The sequence below is a fragment of the Natator depressus genome, chromosome 8 (genome assembly GCF_965152275.1).
Source record: "Natator depressus isolate rNatDep1 chromosome 8, rNatDep2.hap1, whole genome shotgun sequence".
NCBI lineage: Eukaryota > Metazoa > Chordata > Testudines > Cheloniidae > Natator > Natator depressus.
The window spans coordinates 52444227-52463105 of record NC_134241.1 but is presented as its reverse complement, the minus strand read 5'-3'; the positions used below and the strand labels follow the sequence as shown (position 1 = coordinate 52463105).

The window sequence follows — 18879 nt, the reverse complement described above, 5'->3', positions numbered from 1 at the left end:
GGACCAACTCCGGGGCGATGCCGGGATGGTGTCCTCGAACGGCACACCATTGCTGGCTTACCCCTTGACGGCACCCGTGGCATGGGTGCAGAAGGATTCTCCCTGTACGGGAGGGGGCTTGTCGCCGACAGCTCAGTGAGGTCCTTTGCCGCCTCAAACATGCCAGGCGTGGAGGGCTGATCCATTAAGTCGTCGAGCCCATCGTCTGCACTGAGCTCACTTAGGCCTGGGCTCGGTGGGACTTGTGGTGCTGAAGCCACCGGTGCCAGCGCCGGTACAGCAGCCTTCCCACTCTTATCGGTACTCGGGGCCTTGGAAGGCGCCGACCTCCTATGCAGGGAACATCCGTGCCTTCCTTTTGGCTGCGCCGTGGGCCGCACCGGGGAGGACAAACGGTGCAGGGGCCTAGTCTGGCGCTCTGGGACTGGCAGCTTTCAGTGTTTAGCCGATGCCGGGTCTCCTGACGGCTCCGGGGCACTACGCACTGAGGAAGCCAGAGGTGGCGTTGAGCGCTCCGGGCCCGGTGGCTGCAATGCAGCTTCCATCAACAACTGCTTTAAACGAAAGTCTTTCTTTCTTTCTCTGTTCTTGGCTTGAACACCTTGCAAATTTTACACCGCTCAATTTGATGTTCTTCCCCCAGGCAACATAACATGAGCCGTGGGGGTCACTAACTGGCGTAGACTTGCGGCACGTGGCACAAGCCTTAAACCCGTGGGCCTGCAGCATGCCCCGCGGCCTGAGGCGGGTGCTGGAACCCTCCAAGCACCTAATCACTTAAGCGTCCGCAACAAAGGTATGCTAACTAACTGATAACAGTGATCTATGAGAAAGGCTAAGGGACTGCTCTCATCCAATAGAGAGGTTGTTCCAACGCCGTCACAGATGGTAAGGAGGAACTGGAGGGGGTCGGGCGGCAGGGATATATATGTACTGCACAGTGGTGTCACTCAGGAGCCCCGCCAGGAGCCGCTAAGGGAAAAAGTTTCTGACGCTCGTGCATGCAACGTGCGCACACCTAATGTGGAATGGACGTGAACAAGCACTCGAGGAAGAACTATGGGTCACCCAATGAAATTAATAGGCAGTAGCTTTAAAACAAACAAAAGGAAGTACTACTTCAACAACACACAGTCAACTTGTGGATACCATGGGATGTTGTGAAGGAGAAAAGTATAACTGGGTTAAAAAAAATTAAATTAAGTTCATGAAGTCAAGATGGTCAGGGATGCAACATCTTGTTTAATCTTAGACAACCTGAAACCACATAACAAGGGATGGGTCACTCAGAATTGCCCTATACTGTTAATCTCCTCTGAAGCATCTGGCACTGGCCACTGTCAGAAGACAGGATACTGGCTTTGACGGACCACTGGTCTGATCCAGTACGGCTGGTCTTATGAATGGCTCTCCTGTTTCTCCCCCAACCTACTACCACTATATACTGCTATGCCTGGACAGGGCCTGAATTTAATACAACGCTATCCATCAGTTAATGTATTGAATTAGGCTTGCTAACCTCTTGTGAGCTACAGAATGCAATTGGGGATACCTCAGAATCCATCGCATGCAGAAGCAGCCAAAGCAAGGACCTTCAGACATTCACAGAACTTTCTACAGTTTTAACTGGACTTTCTCTACTCTGTGTAGATTGTCTGTCTGTTCCAGCCCCTGAACCTTATGGTCAGGTAGGTGAGCTCCCCAGCCTATTAGGGAGGCATCCATCATTAGAGTCAGCATTGGTGGCAGTTGTACAAATGGAATGCCTGCTCAGACATTGGATGAGTCTTTCCACCAGTCCAGGAACTGCAGAGAACTATGATAGCAGTTTGGTTAGTCTGTCCCTGTTCGAGGACTAGACAGAACTGAGCCACATCTGAAGACACCTCATGAACATCCGGGCACATGGGGTGACAAAGGTGCATGCTGCCATATGAGCTAGCAGCTGGAGGAAGTCCCTGGCCAATGTTTGGGGACTGGCCTGTCCTGTCTCTGAGACTTGTGAGGGTGGTGAGTCTCTGTAGTGGGAGGAGCAACCTCACTAGAACTGCGGCAAGGTTGGTACTGATAAACTTTGGTCACTATACTGGGGTCAGTGTCAATTTCTGTAAGTTGAGCTGTAGGCCCAGCTGTGCAAATGTGCACATGATCATCTGGGTGGCTCGTTAGGCATCCTTGAACGAGGGAGCCCTGAGGAGGCAGTCATCTAAGTAGGTAACAATGCCCAACGTTCGTAGGTGTGCCGCTATGATGGAGAGAACCTTGGAAAATACCCTGGGTGTGGATGAGAGGCTAAATGGGGGCACCCTATACTGATAATGGTCCTGCCCAAAGGTAAACCATAGGAATCTCCTATGCGATGGTCATATCGAGATGAGGCAGTAGGCATCTTGTAGGTCGAGGGCCAAAAACCAATCTCCTTGCTCTAGAGCTGAAATAATGGCTACTAGCATGACCATCTTGAACTTTTGCATCTTTATGTATTTGTTTAATGCCCCTAGATCTAGAATGGGCCTCCAACCTCCCTTTGCCTGGGAGATCAGGAAATAATGGGAGTAAAACCCTTTGCCCCTGAGTTGCACCAGGACTGGTTCTGTGACCCCTACGCATAACAGATGATCTATTTCCTGATGAAGTAGGTTTCCTGAAGAGGGATGGGGAAGGAGGGTGGGAATGGGGCATGAACTGAATGGCGTAACCCTTTGAAATACTCTCCAAGACCCATATGTCGGAGATGGTATTTTCCCAATTGCAGTGAAAGAAGACCAGGCAACTTCCGAAGGGGCGTGACAGGTGTGTAGAGGGCAGCTGATGTTGCAAGATACAATTGTTCAGGCCCTCGACCAACCTGTCAAAAGTGCTTAGAAGAGGCGGTCTGAGAGGTTGTGGATTGGGGTGCTGACTGCTTCCGCGTTTGAACCCTCAGCCTCTTATGCTGCAGCTCATAATAGTGCTGAGACAGAGAGTATTAAGGAGGTTGTGACCTGTGCTGTGGCTGAGGGCTCTCTCTTCTCTTCTGTCCCGCAGCATAGATTCCCCAGGGAGTGTAATGTGGCCTGGGAATCCTTCAAGGTATGGAGAGAAGAGTTTATTTTCTCTGCAAAGAGCTTGGGCCCTTCAAACGGAAGATCTTCCACTGTCTCCTGCACTCTTTGGGCAACCTGGAAAGATGTAGCCAAGAAGCTCACCTCATTACCACTGCTGTAGAGACTGAATGGACTGTTATATTGGCTGCATCTGTGCCATCTGTAGCGCCGGTTGTGGCTATTAACTGACCATCTCTGACAATGGCCTGAAACCACTCCTTTTGCATCTCTGGTAAATGTTCCAGAAACGCATGGAGTTTCCCATAATTAATAAAATCATATTTGACCACGACAGCTTGGTAGTTCATGACTCTAAACTGCAACGTCAGTGACGAATACACCTTCCTTCCCAAGAGATCTAGCTTTTTCCAGTCCCGACCGTATGAGGTTGACTTGGTGTGATGTTACTTGCTTTGTGCATTAACCGCATCCACTATGATGATGGAGTTGGGTTGCAGATGTTAAAACAGGAAGTCTACCTCTTTGGGAGGGATGTAGTATTTTTTGTTGGCTCTGTTACAGATTGGTGCGATGGAGGCTGGTGTCTGCCAGATGACTTTGGCAGGATCTAGAATCGCCTCATTAATTGGGAGGGCAATTCTGGACAAGGAGGAGGTGTGCAAAATATCCACCAGCTTGTGATGTGTATCTGTCCCCTCCTGTAGGAGAATCTGCAGCTCACCCACCACCCTCTTTCTAAAAGCCTGCAAGTTCTTAAAATCATCAGCTAGTGATGGGAGGGGGTGGACATTACAGCCTCATCTGATGGAGACAAGCAGAAGTTTGCTGAAGGGGTGGCCTCCCCTTCTAGTCCTCCTTCCTGTTCTGCAAAACTTCCTCCTCCCCTGGCTCAGGAGCTCTGGACAGCAAGGCTGTAGACCATTGGGTGGACTCTCTCTGAGAGACAATGGATGGCCGTGACATGTAGGATGTGTATGTCGCCCAAGGATCCCAATACAGCCATTGGGGTGGAGGGTGGGGGTAGAAGCTCAGACATAGGTGAGAGGTTTATCGCAGGAGTGCGTGGGTGAGATTCTGTGGCCTGCATCGTGCAGGAGGTCAGACTAGATGATCATCTGTAGTAACTCAGATCCCACCCCATCTAACATCCCATCACAGGCCATTAGGCCTATTTACCACGAATAAAGATCAATTAATTGCCAAAATCATGTTATCCCATCATACCATCTCCTCCATAAATGTATCGAGTTTAATAGGTCTTTTGCCCCCACTGCTTCCCTTGGAAAGCAATTCCAGAACTTCACTCCTCTGATGGTTAGAAACCTTCGTCTAATTTCAAGTCTAAACTTCCCGATGGCCAGTTTATATCCATTTGTTCTTGTGTCCATATTGGTACTGAGCTTAAATAATTCCTCTCCCTCGCCGGTATTTATCCCTCTGATATATTTATAGAGAGCAATCATATCTCCCCTCCACCTTCTTTTGGTTAGGCTAAACAAGCCAAGCTCCTTGAGTCTCCTTTCATAAGACAGGTTTTCCATTCCTCAGATCATCCTAGTAACCGTTCTCTGTACCTGTTCCGGTTTGAATTCATCCTTCTTAAACATGGGAGACCAGAACTGCACACAGTATTGCAAGTGAGGTCTCACCAGTGCCTTGCATAACGGTACTAACACCTCCTTATCTCTACTGGAAATACCTCGCCTGATGTATCCCAAGACCGCATTAGCTTTTTTCACGGCCTTATCACATTGGCGGCTCATGGTCATCCTGTGGTCAACCAATACTCCAAGGTCCTTCTCCTCCTCCGTTACTTCTAATTGATGCGTCCCCAGCTAGTAACTAAAATTCTTGTTATTAATCCCTAAATGCATGACCTTTTGCTTTTCACTATTAAATTTCATCCTATTACTATTACTCCAGTTTACAAGGTCATCCAGATCCTTCTGTATGGTATCCCGGTCTCTCTCTAAATTGGTAATACCTCCCAGCTTTGTATCATCCGCAAACTTTATTAGTACACTCCCACTTTTTGTGCCAAGGTCAGTAATAAAAAGATTAAATAAGACTGGTCCCAAAATCGATCCCTGAGGAACTGCACTGGTAACCTCCCTCCAGCCTGACAGTTCACCTTTCAGTAGGACCCGCTGTAGTCTCCCTTTTAACCAATTCCTTATCCATCTTTCAATTTTTATATTGATCCCCAACTTTTCAAATTTAACTAATAATTCCCCATGTGGCACCGTATCAAACTCCTTACTGAAATCTAGGTAAATTAGATCCACTGCATTTCTTTTGTCTAAAAAATCTGTTACTTTCTCAAAGAAGGAGATCAGGTTGGTTTGGCACGATTTACCTTTTGTAAAACCATGTTGTATTTTGTCCCATTTACCATTGACTTCAATGTCCTTAACTACTTTCTCCTTCAAAATTTTTTCCAAGACGTTGCATACTACAGTTGTCAAACTAACAGGCCTGTAGTTACCCGGATCACCTTTTTTCCTTTCTTAAAAATAGGAACTACGTCAGCAATACTCCAGTCATACGGTACAACCCCTGAGTTTACAGATTCATTAAAAATTCTTGCTAATGGGCTTGCAATTTCATGTGCCAATTCCTTTAATATTCTTGGATGAAGATTATCTGGGCTCCCCGATTTAGTCCCATTAAACCGTTAGAGTTTTGCTTCTACCTCAGATATGGTAATATCTACCTCCATATCCTCATTCCCATTTGTCATGCTACCATTATCCCGAACATCCTCATTAGTCTTATTAAAGATTGAGGCGAAGTATTTGTTTAGATATTGAGCCATGCCTAGATTATCCTTGACCTCCACTCCATCCTCAGCGTTTAGCAGTCCCACTTCTTTCTTTGTTTTCTTCTTATTTATATGGCTATAGAACCTTTTACTATTGGTTTTAATTCCCTTTGCAAGGTCCAACTCTACTTGACTTTTAGCCTCTCTCTCTCTCTATCCCTACATGTTCTGACCTCAATAAGGTAGCTTTCCTTGCGGATCCCTCCCATCTTCCACTCCCTGTATGCTTTCTGCTTTTTCTTAATCACCTCTCTGAGATGCTTGCTCATCCAGCTTGGTCTACAACTCCTGCCTCTGAATTTTTTCCCCTTTCTTGGGATGCAGGCTTCTGATAGCTTCTGCAGCTTTGACTTGAAGTAATCCCAGGCCTCCTCTGCCTTTCGATCCATAAGTTCTTCAGTCCAATCCATTTCCCTAACTAATTTCCTTAATTTTTGAAAATCAGCCCTTTTGAAATCAAAAACCTTTGTTGCAGATTTATTTTTGTTTATCCTTCCGTTCAGTTTGAACTGAATTAGCTCATGATCACTTGAACCAAGGTTGTCCCCTACAACCATTTCTGGGAGAGTCCCATATCCCTCAGAAATGCTCCCTCTGTCACCAGCTAAAGCTGAGATCTCATAAGAACAGGGCGCTGAAGTTAACACTCCTCCTTATGGAGAAGGCACTTCAGTCTCCAGGGTATGTGCTGACTTTGGATCATCATCAGAGCCTTCAACTTCGAAGGGGGTAGAGTTGCTGAAAAGACCAGCACATTCCCCCGTAAAGGCTTGAGAAAAAGGGCTCCAAGCCCCCAAGCTGAGTCGTTGGCCAGCCAGAGAGTTTCCCCAGAGCGACTGGGCAACTCAGCAATTTGACCTAGTTTCCCCTTTTTGTAGGATTTTGAGTTTCTTCTTCTATTTAAATTTTTTTTTAAAAACTTGAAAGAACTTATAGTGTCTTCTAAATGCCCCTGGGAGAGGGTGGGAAACAAACTGAAGTTCTCTTTCTCTTTTTTTTTTTAAATCACAAGGGGTAAAAAGAAAACTCTAACTTTTAAGGAGAACAAAAGAAAAAAACAATTACTATATATGCTAATGATGCAGATAAGGAAGGACAACTGCTCACTCCTCGCTCCCTTGCAGGCCAAAAGTGATTGAGAAGGAACTGAGTGGGGTTCACCGGCACAGTGTTGGATAGCCTCGAGGTAGACTACGAGGGAGGGAGAGCGCACGTGCACGCTGAACAGACACTGCTACCTAAAATCTCTGATTAGAGGCACAGGGGTGCAGATACACCCACAGAGGAGCACTGATAGGGACACTCCTTAAAGAAATGTCTGGTATTAACAGGGTGTGGCCAGAAGGCTGTAGTAGCATCTTCACCAGAGCAGAGACAGCTGGGCCCTGAGGTCCTTTGATAAAGGGTTGGGGAACACCAGGTTGCATGGAAGAGAAGAGCCGTCGGGGCAAGAGGGAAGGGACATGGCTGGAGAGAGGTGAGATTGGACAACTGGAGTGAGAACATTTTCTGCCCATCCTCAACTGTGGCCCATTTCTGTTTTTCAAAAATCAAATAACCTTAAATGACAGTATTATCTTCTCAATTCACCTCCCCTATGCCGAGGATGAGATGATGTGTTCTAGGGTAGCCCTTGTTTAAACTAGCAATCTGAACAGGCCCTGTCTCTATGATATGTGAACACCTCATTATGACCAAGTGTCAGATTTGAAGAGAGACGTAAAATTATACACAGTAGCAATGAAACCTGCCGTCAGTGATATTGGCACAGGTGCAAAATTCAAGGGGACTAAGAAGAGCTCAAACTTATATTAAACAGGCATATTTTACAAGCACATATTTTTGAGCTTGCCCCCAACCAATTTCCTCCCTCTTCATAAGAGTGACTATTTTGGAATGCCCTTGATGGTGAAAAACTTAATCAGTCCTCCTGAATGAAGGTATGGCAGGTTCACATCAGAAGCATTAATTGCAAGCCTTACATCCTAGATTTGTTGTTTGATTGCCTAGCTTAGGAGCAAGGGATTTTAATTAGACTGCAGCCTCAGACTGGGAAAAGCAGTAGAAAAAAAAAAACCACAAGGGGAATATCTTAACTATTAGGGGGAATAGTCTTTGTGGAGGTGACGGTGGGAGACAGACAGAGGAGTCAAACATGGCGGCTATCAGCCGTGACAAAGTCTACTACTTAACACCCCCAAGAGAAGCATGCGTATACCTTTGGATACAAAATACATTCATGAATATTGTTTGACTTTCAGTCTTCAGACAGCTTGTACTAATACATTGTTATACGCCATCTACATTGCTCAAGGCTCGTGTTTTATTTGTATTATTTCCCAGACGCCAGTCCATTTCCAACTAGCACCAACTCTTGGCACCAGCAAGGTTTTCTATTAAACCTGGTGTCCACCTGAAGGAAACATCCTACTAGGACAGCTAGAAGGAAGCTTTGTATATTTTTCTGATTTCTCTATCAATCACCTTGACCATACACACGGATGAGTAACTACCTCACAAGTGTATATTGTTGCTAATTTCTGTAGATACAGCAGACATCTATTTCAGTGGAAAGAATAAAGCTTTGGACTGACATGGGACTTGGGGGAGAAAGAACAATGAAAGACAGGGTGACTGCCTGAAGTGCAGGAGCTAAAAGCTTTTTCCTTCACAACAAGAGCAGAATCAAGTAATAATTGCGGTTTCCACGGAGATAGGGAACTTGAGGGATCAGAAAGCTCAATTGGCAGTTAAATGGGTTGGAAACAACTCCCCACCAGCTAGAGAAGGAAAAGGGATAAAAATATACATGAAACCCAGAGGAGGCTTTTTCCTAGCACAAGATACATTCCCCTACCTTCCTAAATAATGGACCAGCTCTGTTCAGTTTGATCTCTGACAGTAGCCCTTGAATACCAAGGGACTGGTAACTACTACATAAAGTAGGAGCTCAGTCCATTTCCTTACACATCTAGAGAGTCAAAAATTAGTGTCTATTCACAGAAAGAAAAGGATGGGAAATTTCTTAGGTGTTTCAGAATTTTCTTTCTGAAGGGAAGAGAAGGCCTCATTATCACTAGTAACCTTTGACCCTCCCCTTAAAATTCTCCACGGACTACGTTTAAGCCCCATTATAATTACATTGAATAGATCAACAATTTCAAATGAAAATTTTGAAATGCCTCTCTCACGATGGTAGACAGTGTGCAGTACAGCGCTGTTGATTAAAAAATTGTTCCCACCCATTCCCCCACCCAAAAGAAAACGTTTCATATTCATATGAATGGGAAACTGAGTTCTCAATTCCCACTCTCGGGGACAAATCCTACTACTTTTAAATAGATCACTATACTTTATTATGAAGGAAAATTGAAGAAAATGTACTGAACTGATGAAAGTTTATCTGAGCTGCATCATACTATACATGAATCAATGCTACAGACTGGTCCCATTTCACTGAGGAGTCATCAGTTGCAGTGGAAGATTCAATCAGTGCCAAAAGTGGGATGAACTGATATCAAAGTTATCAATGCATTTTTTAAAACAATGTTATTTACTGTAATTCAATCCACAGTGCCTCAGTTCTACTGTATTCTCTTACTTTTTATAGCAGTCATCTTTTTAATAAGAGGTGAGGTAAGAATGTAATTTGTACTATCCATAATTAGAGCCTTGCGCGGATACAAAAATGTGTATCTGCACATGATCCGCAAAAGTTGTCGGCGGATATCTGAATCCGCAGATGCAGATATCCATGGATTTGCAAGGCTCTAATTTACAGCTCCATAGTTCACCATGCAGCAGTGAGCAGTGGTGCTGGAACCCGGGGGGCCAGGGCACTTCCACTTTTCACCAGGGCAGACCCTGCCCCCTTCACTTCTTCCTCGCAAGAAGAGAAGTGAGCCCTGCCGGGGAACCTGGGCAGCAGTGGGGAGCTACAGCGGACCCTGAACCTGCCTATTGTGGTGGTGGTGGTGGGAAGAGGGGGGTTGCACAACGGTGGCTCAGAGCAGCCCCTGGCTTGTGTCCCCGCCCCCTAGGATCCCCGCCTGGCTGATGGTCGAGGGTCCGCGACTCCACACCAGCTCCCCGCTCCGGCTCCGGCCAGGGTGTGGGGGCCTTGAAGCTGCAGCCCACCCATGATAAGAGCCGGGCGGGCAACTGTGAGGAGCCAGCATGCAGTTGCAGACTCTCTACCTGCCCTGGGGAACGTAGGGGCGGTGGGGACACAGGCTGGGGGCTGCTCCGGCCCCCCACCCAGGGCAGGTGGAGGGCCGCTGCGACTCCCCACAGCTGCCCGCCTGGCTCTTATCATGGCCAAGCTGCAGCTCCGAGGCCCCCGCCGCCAGCCAGAGCCAAATCGGGGAGAGCCACGTGGGTAGTTGTGAGGAGCCGGGGTCCCTCCACTTGCCCTGGGTGGGAGACCTGGGGGCTGGTAGGGGGCTGCTTTTGGCCCCATCCCATTCTGGGCAGGAGGGCGGGCTCCCCGGCCCCCCACTTTTAGGAGGGCTCCGTTGCCCTTGACAGTGATGCAGGGCTCTGCCAAGCCCCCCAACTGCCACCCACTTCTCCCCAGACACCGCTTGCCCCACCACCTGCTCTTTCCCCCACCTATCCGTCGTTCCCCACTCTGGGGAGGAAGGCTACACTCCTGGGCCCTTGCGTGTCGCACCACCCTCCGAGGGGGGAGGGGTGGGAAGCTCAGACACCCCTAGGCAGCTGCAGGAGCAGTAATGCATGCAAACCAGTCCCAGGCAGAAAGTGTCGATAACTACTCTCCCCCTCATAGCATAGGGTCCTTGCCACCTGCTAATTTAAATTACACACCATACCTCTTTTAAAATGGTGCTAGGCTCACTCCCTTCTAGGAGTTGTAGTTTACCTCCTCCGTCCAAGCAAGCTGGGGACTACAACTACCAGAATGCCCAATGGGCTATACGCGCTGCTGTGCAATTCAGAGAGCTGAGCTGGAGCCTGGGGGCTGGGTAACAGCCGCAGCTGCTCCATTCTGGTGAATCTGTTATGGTCAGAGCCCTGTGTGGATATAAAATTTGTATCCGCATCTGAGCGGCTATCCACAAAAATGGTCCATGGATTAAAGCAGATACCCATGGATTTGCAGGGCTCTATCCATAATTCTGTTTTCTCTCTATAAACGTTAGCACCACAGAGAGAAAAGGTGACTGAGGAGCAGAGACTGACAAAAGACAGCAGGGGGTTCTGCAAAGCTTTGTGAAATAACTAAATCCAATACCTTTGTGAGTGCTGTAAAGGGCTGCAAATGTCACCATGAAGAAGGTGGTGGAGTATTTGCCAGCATTAACCAGATGAGGAAAGGCCCGTTTGGTGTCACGGTAACGGCGCAGGCACTGGATAAAACGCAACCAAGCAGGGATGCACTGGACAACTGCTCGCACGCCGTAGGAGTAGCTGTTACAAATCTGATCACCTACAAGAGAAGAGATGTTTCAGTGGACATGGAAACAAAATATTTAATTTCTTCTCTCATTCCCTTCCAATTGTCTCACTTCCTCTACCTTCCTTGAAGAGATGAGTGAAACTAAGCTTTTGGAAGCAGCAATTGTAATATCCTAAGCAACGGTGCAATTCACAATGCTTTGCATTTGCATCTATATTTAGCATCTCAACATTTTCAATCCAACGACCAGGTGTTTCAGTCAAGGAAAGGTGTTCCAAACCCCTTTCCTTCAATAACAGGAGAGATCACTGCTCGGGTTTAAAGAGACACAGCTGAAACAACACACTGCAGTTAGAAAATTTTAAAACCTAGTGTTGTTACACTTAGCAAGTAAGATTACTATCAATGAAAGCATAGGGGAAAAAATCTTTTGTTTTATTTTATTTACTTTGTGCATTTGATAGCACTGTGTATACTCAATTTCAATGTTTCTCCTGTTTGTGTGGATCTCGCCATGTAGATTTCAAGTTGAATGTGTCCCTTTAATTATAACTATCAACCGATTTGAATTGGTCTCCTAATATGGTCACATCACCAATTAGCATAAGAAAATCCCATTTTTAGGGGTGCAATGATTTTTGCCAATAAGTAACGGGGAAAAGGCAGAAAAATCGACGAGTTAAGTGTAAATTCCAAAGTCTGTTACATTCTTACACAAGTGAATATCTAGTCATTTATGGCTTAATTTCCAAAATGTGCTCAGCACACCTGAAAAACATCAGGTCATCAATATACAGAATTTGTTCACTCCCTCAGATCGATCAATCAGTATTTCTTCCAGGGGAAACTGTGTTCTTATTCCACTTTTTGGTTTGATGCAGAAAACTTTAGTATACACAGTTTCTTGTTTTAAACAGTTTAATTTAATTCCAACTAATGCTTACAGGGAACAGACCCTTAGAATGCAGCCTTAATACAACCAGGTAGAAGGTTCTGAAGTAGGCAAGACCGGAGGAATAGAAAGTAATGCTAATGTACACAGAAAACAGGCTTCAAGTTCTCTCAATATATGCTAAAGGTCCACTGTCAAGATAACTTTTCAGTGGTTACTGGTTAAAATGGAAAGACAATGACTGTGGACTGGTCCAGAGGCATAAGATAATGTTTTGCCATGGGGAAGACCAGAGTTAAAATTTAGATATCATCTCTTGCTCTCCAAGCTGGAAATGATGTGGAGGCAGTGTGCATAGCCCTTGTCTCTCTCAATGTCAACTGTAATTGAATAATGAATGGCACCAATGAGCTCTGAGAAAGTTCCTGCCATTCCATCCAGAAGAAAAGACAACATTGAAACATAGGACCTGGAAGAAATAGTCTGGAAAGCACAGATCAAACAGAAAGGAACCCACACGACTGTATTAGGAATATGGAAGACCCTCAGGAGAAGAGCCCTTAGGGGAAAAAATCCTCATGAGACTATTTCCCCATAAACCCTGAATGCTTGGTAATCAGCTTTGTACTGCTTCTATAAATCACTAACACTAAGCAGCAACAAAAGGCTAATTGTGATTGCATGGTTGGAAAAGAGTCTGAAAAACTGCCAGCCAAGCCTCAAAAACTGCTGTGTCTTTCCTCTGCCAAAGAACACCTCAAAATCTTGGCAAACGAGTTCTGAAAAACACAGGTCACGCCAGTCACAGAAGCAGGTTATACCAGACGAATGGACTGGAAAATAGGGCAGTAAGGGATGGGAGAATAAAATTTCTAGGGCTGTGTTTTATGATGGGATGAGTTTCCTATGTCACTGGGAGAATTTTTGCTAAAGGACAGAAAGATAATCTGCCTATTGAAATGTTCAGTTTGTATCAATGTTCCTGGACTATTGGGCAAAGTGTTCATACATATTTGTTACCATCACATCTTCATCACCACTATACCTGTATCTGCCAACAGTCCGGCACTGTTGTCCCACTGGAGCTCAAAGCTGTAGAAACAGATCATGTACTCCAGGTCCATAAGTATCACAGCCAAACTGTTGAGCTGATCGGCCAGCCAGAAATCTGCGAAGCCTACCTTATGGAAGGGGGCTGTGAACACCCGGAACTGGGAATTAAAACAGCATGAAGTTAGCATGAAAGATATTAATAGAGCAGACTGACAGTATAGTGGCAGGAGATGAGACTGTGCTAAATTAACATGAAATATCACACTGCTCCCCCCAAAGATCTGCCGTTTCATCACTCCTCCTGGCAGTAGAACTTCCCCGTTGCTCACAAGAACTGAGCATAACATTTCCTCTTTCAGACATCCATTTCCCCCCCTTGTGTTCAGTTATTCACAGCCTTTCCCTTCTGGCTGGCCTGAGTTTTTTAATCTCTTCAAAGTGAGAGCCAAGATTCTCCAAAGAAACTCACAATCCCCACTTAAGAGTGTGTTATGTAACCAATCTTTCCCAATCTATGACATTGACAATAGCCTCTGACACCTCCTCCCCAGCATTTCCACCATAACCACTTGCACATCTTAGCATGCTTCTTCCCCATTCCACACCTGACACCCACTAGGTCCTGGACCACTATCTCGGCCTCTAATCTGACCTTGACTCAGATTCGTATACCAACCCCTAAGACCATGCGTCTGCAGTGTTCAACCTTAATGTAGGGCCCCCAAATCCCTCAAGAGTTTAAAGGGTTACATTAAAAAAGCAGAGGAAATTTTAACTGTCAAATATTAATCAGACTCCCTCTCCATCCCAGCCCACTTTCCCTCCAAGGCTTGAGAGCAGTTACACTCCTTTCAAAGCAGGCAATGTTCATGCTCCATTACCTTTGATTACAACTGACCCTGACTGGTTAGTTATAGTAACTAAAAGATAACACCAGTATTGTCCTGCAGTTCAGATATTTATGAAGCTTTCTATTAAGAAAACACTGGGTAAAACTGATCTGTAGAGGAGTAAAAGGTTTCTACTATTAATATGCAGGGCTGACACTGGAAGAAAACAGAACACAGCACATCAGGGCTTTGCTCAAGTCTCTCCACTGGCTCCTAGCCAGTTTAAGACTTTGGTCCTAATCTTCAAAGCAATTAATGGATCAAGCCACAGCTACTTTAAAAGACTACATTTCAGTGTGTGAACTAGAGACACAGCTGTGTTCCTTTAGGACAATGCACATCACAAAGCCCAAGAAGTACATGAGAGTTAGGGACAAAGTGTTCTCAGCTGAAGGGGTCAGCTATGTAACAAGCATCCAAAGGACATCAGGAAAATCCAGTCTAACAGTAATTAAGGAACACTGCAAAACCTCTCTTCAAAAAGACCTTTCCACCATAAAAATGGCCCTCAGCACTGACACCACCTTCTACACAACTAATCCCAACCAAAAAATTGCTGAAACAAGTCAACCTAAAAAACAAACAACATCTAAACAATCAAAACCAAAGCCCTTATCTCAAGTAGTGTTTTTAGCCCAAAGAGGGGGAAGAAAGAGACGCTCTATGAAGTCCACTAGGAACTTTGCTATTGCTTTTACATGGAAGGTGCTCAGATACTATAGGGCTGGACTTCAGTATAAAAACCTAAGCTAGATAGATACAACAATGGACTAGAATACTCCATCTAAAGTTTATAGCAGACAGAGTGACCAGGCATGTGTTTTAAACCTATAGAAGGCACTAGTACTCTAATCACTTATACTGGGAATTGAATCATCACTTTCAATATAATCCATCCTTTGGCCATCCTCCTAATCCCAACTGCCCGTGGTTCCCAACTGCTTCTGTGCTGTTTGCATCCTACTTCTTCACCCTAACGTGTCTCCTTTTTGCTACTCCACTGACCAGTGCACACCTTGGTATGCAGTTCTGCGTGGAACACTGCTCATGTGCAATAGCCCAGACCCCACTGTGTACCAATGACTACACAGTTCAATAGTGAGGCAGGCCGAGAGCACACTGGAGCCGAATAAAGAAGCAGCTGAGCCCCAAGTACACAATCAGGTTTGGGAGAGAAGGTGCTAGAGGTACAGGGAGAGGTCAGAGTTTACAGTGTGGTTACAAGTGGACTTTTCCCACTGACAAGTACCACCAATCAAATCCACCTTGGCAGCTGCCGAATCTGCCACATCTACCAAAACCAGACCCCAGAGCTAACAAAACCTGTCTCTGACAACATTAAGAAATATTTTTGTGCTTAAAATACTAAGAGTAAGACCTGAATTTTAGTTTCAAATATTTGGTCACCTTTGTGATTGGACCATTTCCCAGGTGGGGTGAATATGGGCATTCTGGAGCTGACAACTGTAGTTTTAATAAGTGCTAAAGTAGTGGATGTTTCATCCACCTGTAAACTCTTGCTAGATTTCTACATTGCAAAACCAGGTGCTCCCTGGGCTTGCTTATCCACCATGGCACTGAACAGCTAAGATTATTTACCCTTCAGTAATTGTGATTCTTCAAGATGTGTTGCACATGCATTCTACCGTTGAGAGCACCTATGCACCACCGCGGTTGAGTACTGATTTTTTTTTGGCTAGCAGCTTCTGTTGGGGCTGCGCCTGCACCATAGGTGTTCTTGTGCCTTCTACCCAAGGGTATGAACAGCATTCGCTCCTCAGATCCTTCGTCAATACAGAATCCCAAAGGAATAGGACTCCGCGTTAGCAGGGAAAGAGGGCAGATCATGGAATCCGTGGGAACCACTCACCTCAAAGAACCACAGTTATCGTAATTTAAGTAACTGTTCTTTCTTCAAGCAATTGCCCACACTGATTTCATTCTTAGTGACTAACAAGCAGCTGTCTGTTTCTATGGAGTTGGGTACAAGGGGTCCTTCTTGACTGTTGACTGCAGGGCAGCCTTACCAATATTGGCATCTGATCTCGAGGCCTATGCTAGGTAAATGGGTGAATCGAGCACCACGTCGCTGCTCTACATATCTCAGGTAAACTGCTCGAGCCCTAGCAGAATGAGCCCTAATATGGCCAAGAAGGATCTTTCCTGGCTAACTCATAAAAAATTCTTATGTAGTCAGAGCCCCTCTTTGCTAATATCTGGGTGAACATAAATTGCCCCAACAGCTATTTTTTCATGTAGTCTGTTTGCTTTTTGGCCTTACATATAGTTAAATGTACTGTATTATTTTGCAACATTACGGTCATCTTGCATTTTGTGAGCCATCTCTCCTTAAGAGACCTCAAGCCTGTAGGTGTCAGTTCACTATGCCTTACTGAGTTCACAGCCAAAGTGCTATTATACACAAAGTTTTTGTTCTTTCACTATATCAGTTTAGACATAGAGATGATTAATTCACTACAACCTCTAGCATGGACACAGGTATACCCATATAAAGATGCTTATAACATACAGCAAATTTCAATAAATTTGGACAGAAATAAAGAAAAACTATTCTGATGCAAGTGCCATACCAATGTCACTGTTCACACAACGGGTGGATTATACCACAATCTATTTCTAAATTGATATAGTGAAAGCGGTAAAAAAGTTGTGTATACCAGCCCAGAGAGTAGTCCAAAGGCACAGAATATACTGGATGAAGCTAATGAAATACATAGTTTTGAATTTGTACCCAAGATAAATAAATGGGACTAAGTGTCTATTGTTACTGTCAAAATGGGAAATGAGATTTGTGCATGAGAAACTTTTTGTATAAGTGGCTTCTCTTCTTCAGATTCCAATTAGTCATAAGGGGCAAGCTTTTCTGATTCACGTAGATGTGTCAACCTCCAAGGTTTCTTACAAAGAAAACTATTAACTAGATTGCACCTGTGAACTCTGGTTATTGCAGTAATAACTGCAGAAGTTGCTTTTTTATATTTTAATAGTTTTGCTAGCTCAACTCATTTCATTATTGTGTTACCTCCGCCTGCCACCATCGCTCCCAATGTAGTCCATCAACTAGTCTTTGTTCATTAACATACACACAGCAGTTGCAATGCTTAATGTGAAGCAAAATGTGCAATCTGTCTGTTAAGAAGCTGTGCAGGTAACCTGCCATGCATGAATCAGAGCTTGTTATTTCAGTGATGGGGGACTACAGGGGGAGAAAAAGTCTCATTTAATACCTTATGTCTCATTTACTACCTTTACTACCTCATTTACTACAACTGTGTGAGGTCCTTTGACTTTGTGCAGAATTTCCAAAGCTGCTGTCATTGCGAAGACTTCGAGTGCTTCCTTTCTAGCTCTATCATGCCAATATGTTTCACTGTGCCTATGCTAGTGGTGCCACAATAATGCTATAATTGTGAGACTGGAACCCACACAATCACTCCCCACAGAAATAAAACCGATTATAGTTCCTTTTATGGAAAAAAGTGTTGTATTCCCTTCAAGAACTAATATTGGTCTGGAAAACCCGGCCTTTGTGTCAGAGTGAAATATAACTAGTTTATGTTGCAGAGCATCTGGAGGTGAGAGATGTCTTCTGCTCCTCAATGGAAGGCAAAAACTGAACCAGGATGGACCCTAATAAACTCCCTGCTAATTTATTTCCAATGGGGATGGAGTGTGGGAGGGGGAGGCTGGAGACTAGCCTAGCTTCTCTCAGGTAAGGCGGCAGTAATACAGGTGGGCCAGGCTAGGGGCTGAAGAAAGGAGGGGAGGAGAAAGGAGCAAGACTGCATCTGAAAAAGCACTCATGAGTAAGAGAGAGGGTGATCTGTTGAATGATGAAAGGAAAAGGAAAAGAAGGGAGCATAAAAGGAGCAGAGACTCAGCATGTTAAAACTATTAGAAAATTGAACCCTTAAAGATTAAATAAGATGTATATAAACAAAATCTGAATACACTTATGTCTACTTGTATATGCATATGCATGTTCATGCTGAAAACCAATTTTATGTCTTATCTTTGAATTGTTCCAGATAGCACCATTTAAAAAATATTTAGCAAGTGTTAGCAAAATAATTCCACAGAGGAGGATACTCCAGGACCGACCTATACGGCCTTAATCCTCCCTCCTGCAAATCACTCAGTATTTTTACAGTGCAAATTGAGCAAAAAATTATTTAGCCAGAAAATTTCAAGTCTTCTAAGAAGCCTAGACAGAACCCAAGCCTTCACAGCAGTAACAGCAAGAGTGAAAAGATGACGGAATCAATCTGATTAAAAGTAATGAAAATTAAAGGGTGTGTGGGCATATGGTGTGGCAGCAGGGGTATATGCATTTTGGGAAAAACTGGAAAGAGATCCCTGGGTCAAGATGGCTGAAAACTACTGGTTTGATGTTTACATTTATAATCTTAATATTGCATTAGCGTACGTTTCCATTCATTTTTTACTGATTTTTGTTACCAGGGAAACAATAGCCAATATTAAAATATTAATCTCTCTCATTCAGAACAAGTATAAAAAAGAAATGTTGAAAAAGTAGTTTCAACTAGTTATTATAAAAGGAAAGTTACCTCAGCTATAGTCTGCCACCCATGAATACTCTATTTGAGTATTGGCCCATTTTCAGTTTGGGCAAACAGCATTCTGTCAGCTTTGCTTTGCAGCCCTTTGTAATGTTACCCAAACTACTTTGCTAGGGAAGAGATACAGCGAGCATGACTGAGACATGAGGAAAGCTA

The 18879-nt window shown here is 44.6% G+C and overlaps 1 protein-coding gene across 2 annotated transcripts in view; it reads right to left on the bottom strand.

The window, feature by feature from the left end:
* Window positions 1-18879, bottom strand: part of XPR1 (xenotropic and polytropic retrovirus receptor 1) — a 227232-nt gene that overhangs the window by 30903 nt on the left and 177450 nt on the right. For both annotated transcript variants that reach the window (XM_074961056.1, XM_074961057.1), the window contains exons 10-11: window positions 13225-13390; window positions 11123-11317 (exon numbers count right to left, since the gene is read on the bottom strand). In XM_074961056.1, coding sequence (XP_074817157.1) covers window positions 11123-11317; window positions 13225-13390 — 361 coding nt within the window. The remainder of the gene's footprint in view (window positions 1-11122; window positions 11318-13224; window positions 13391-18879) is intronic.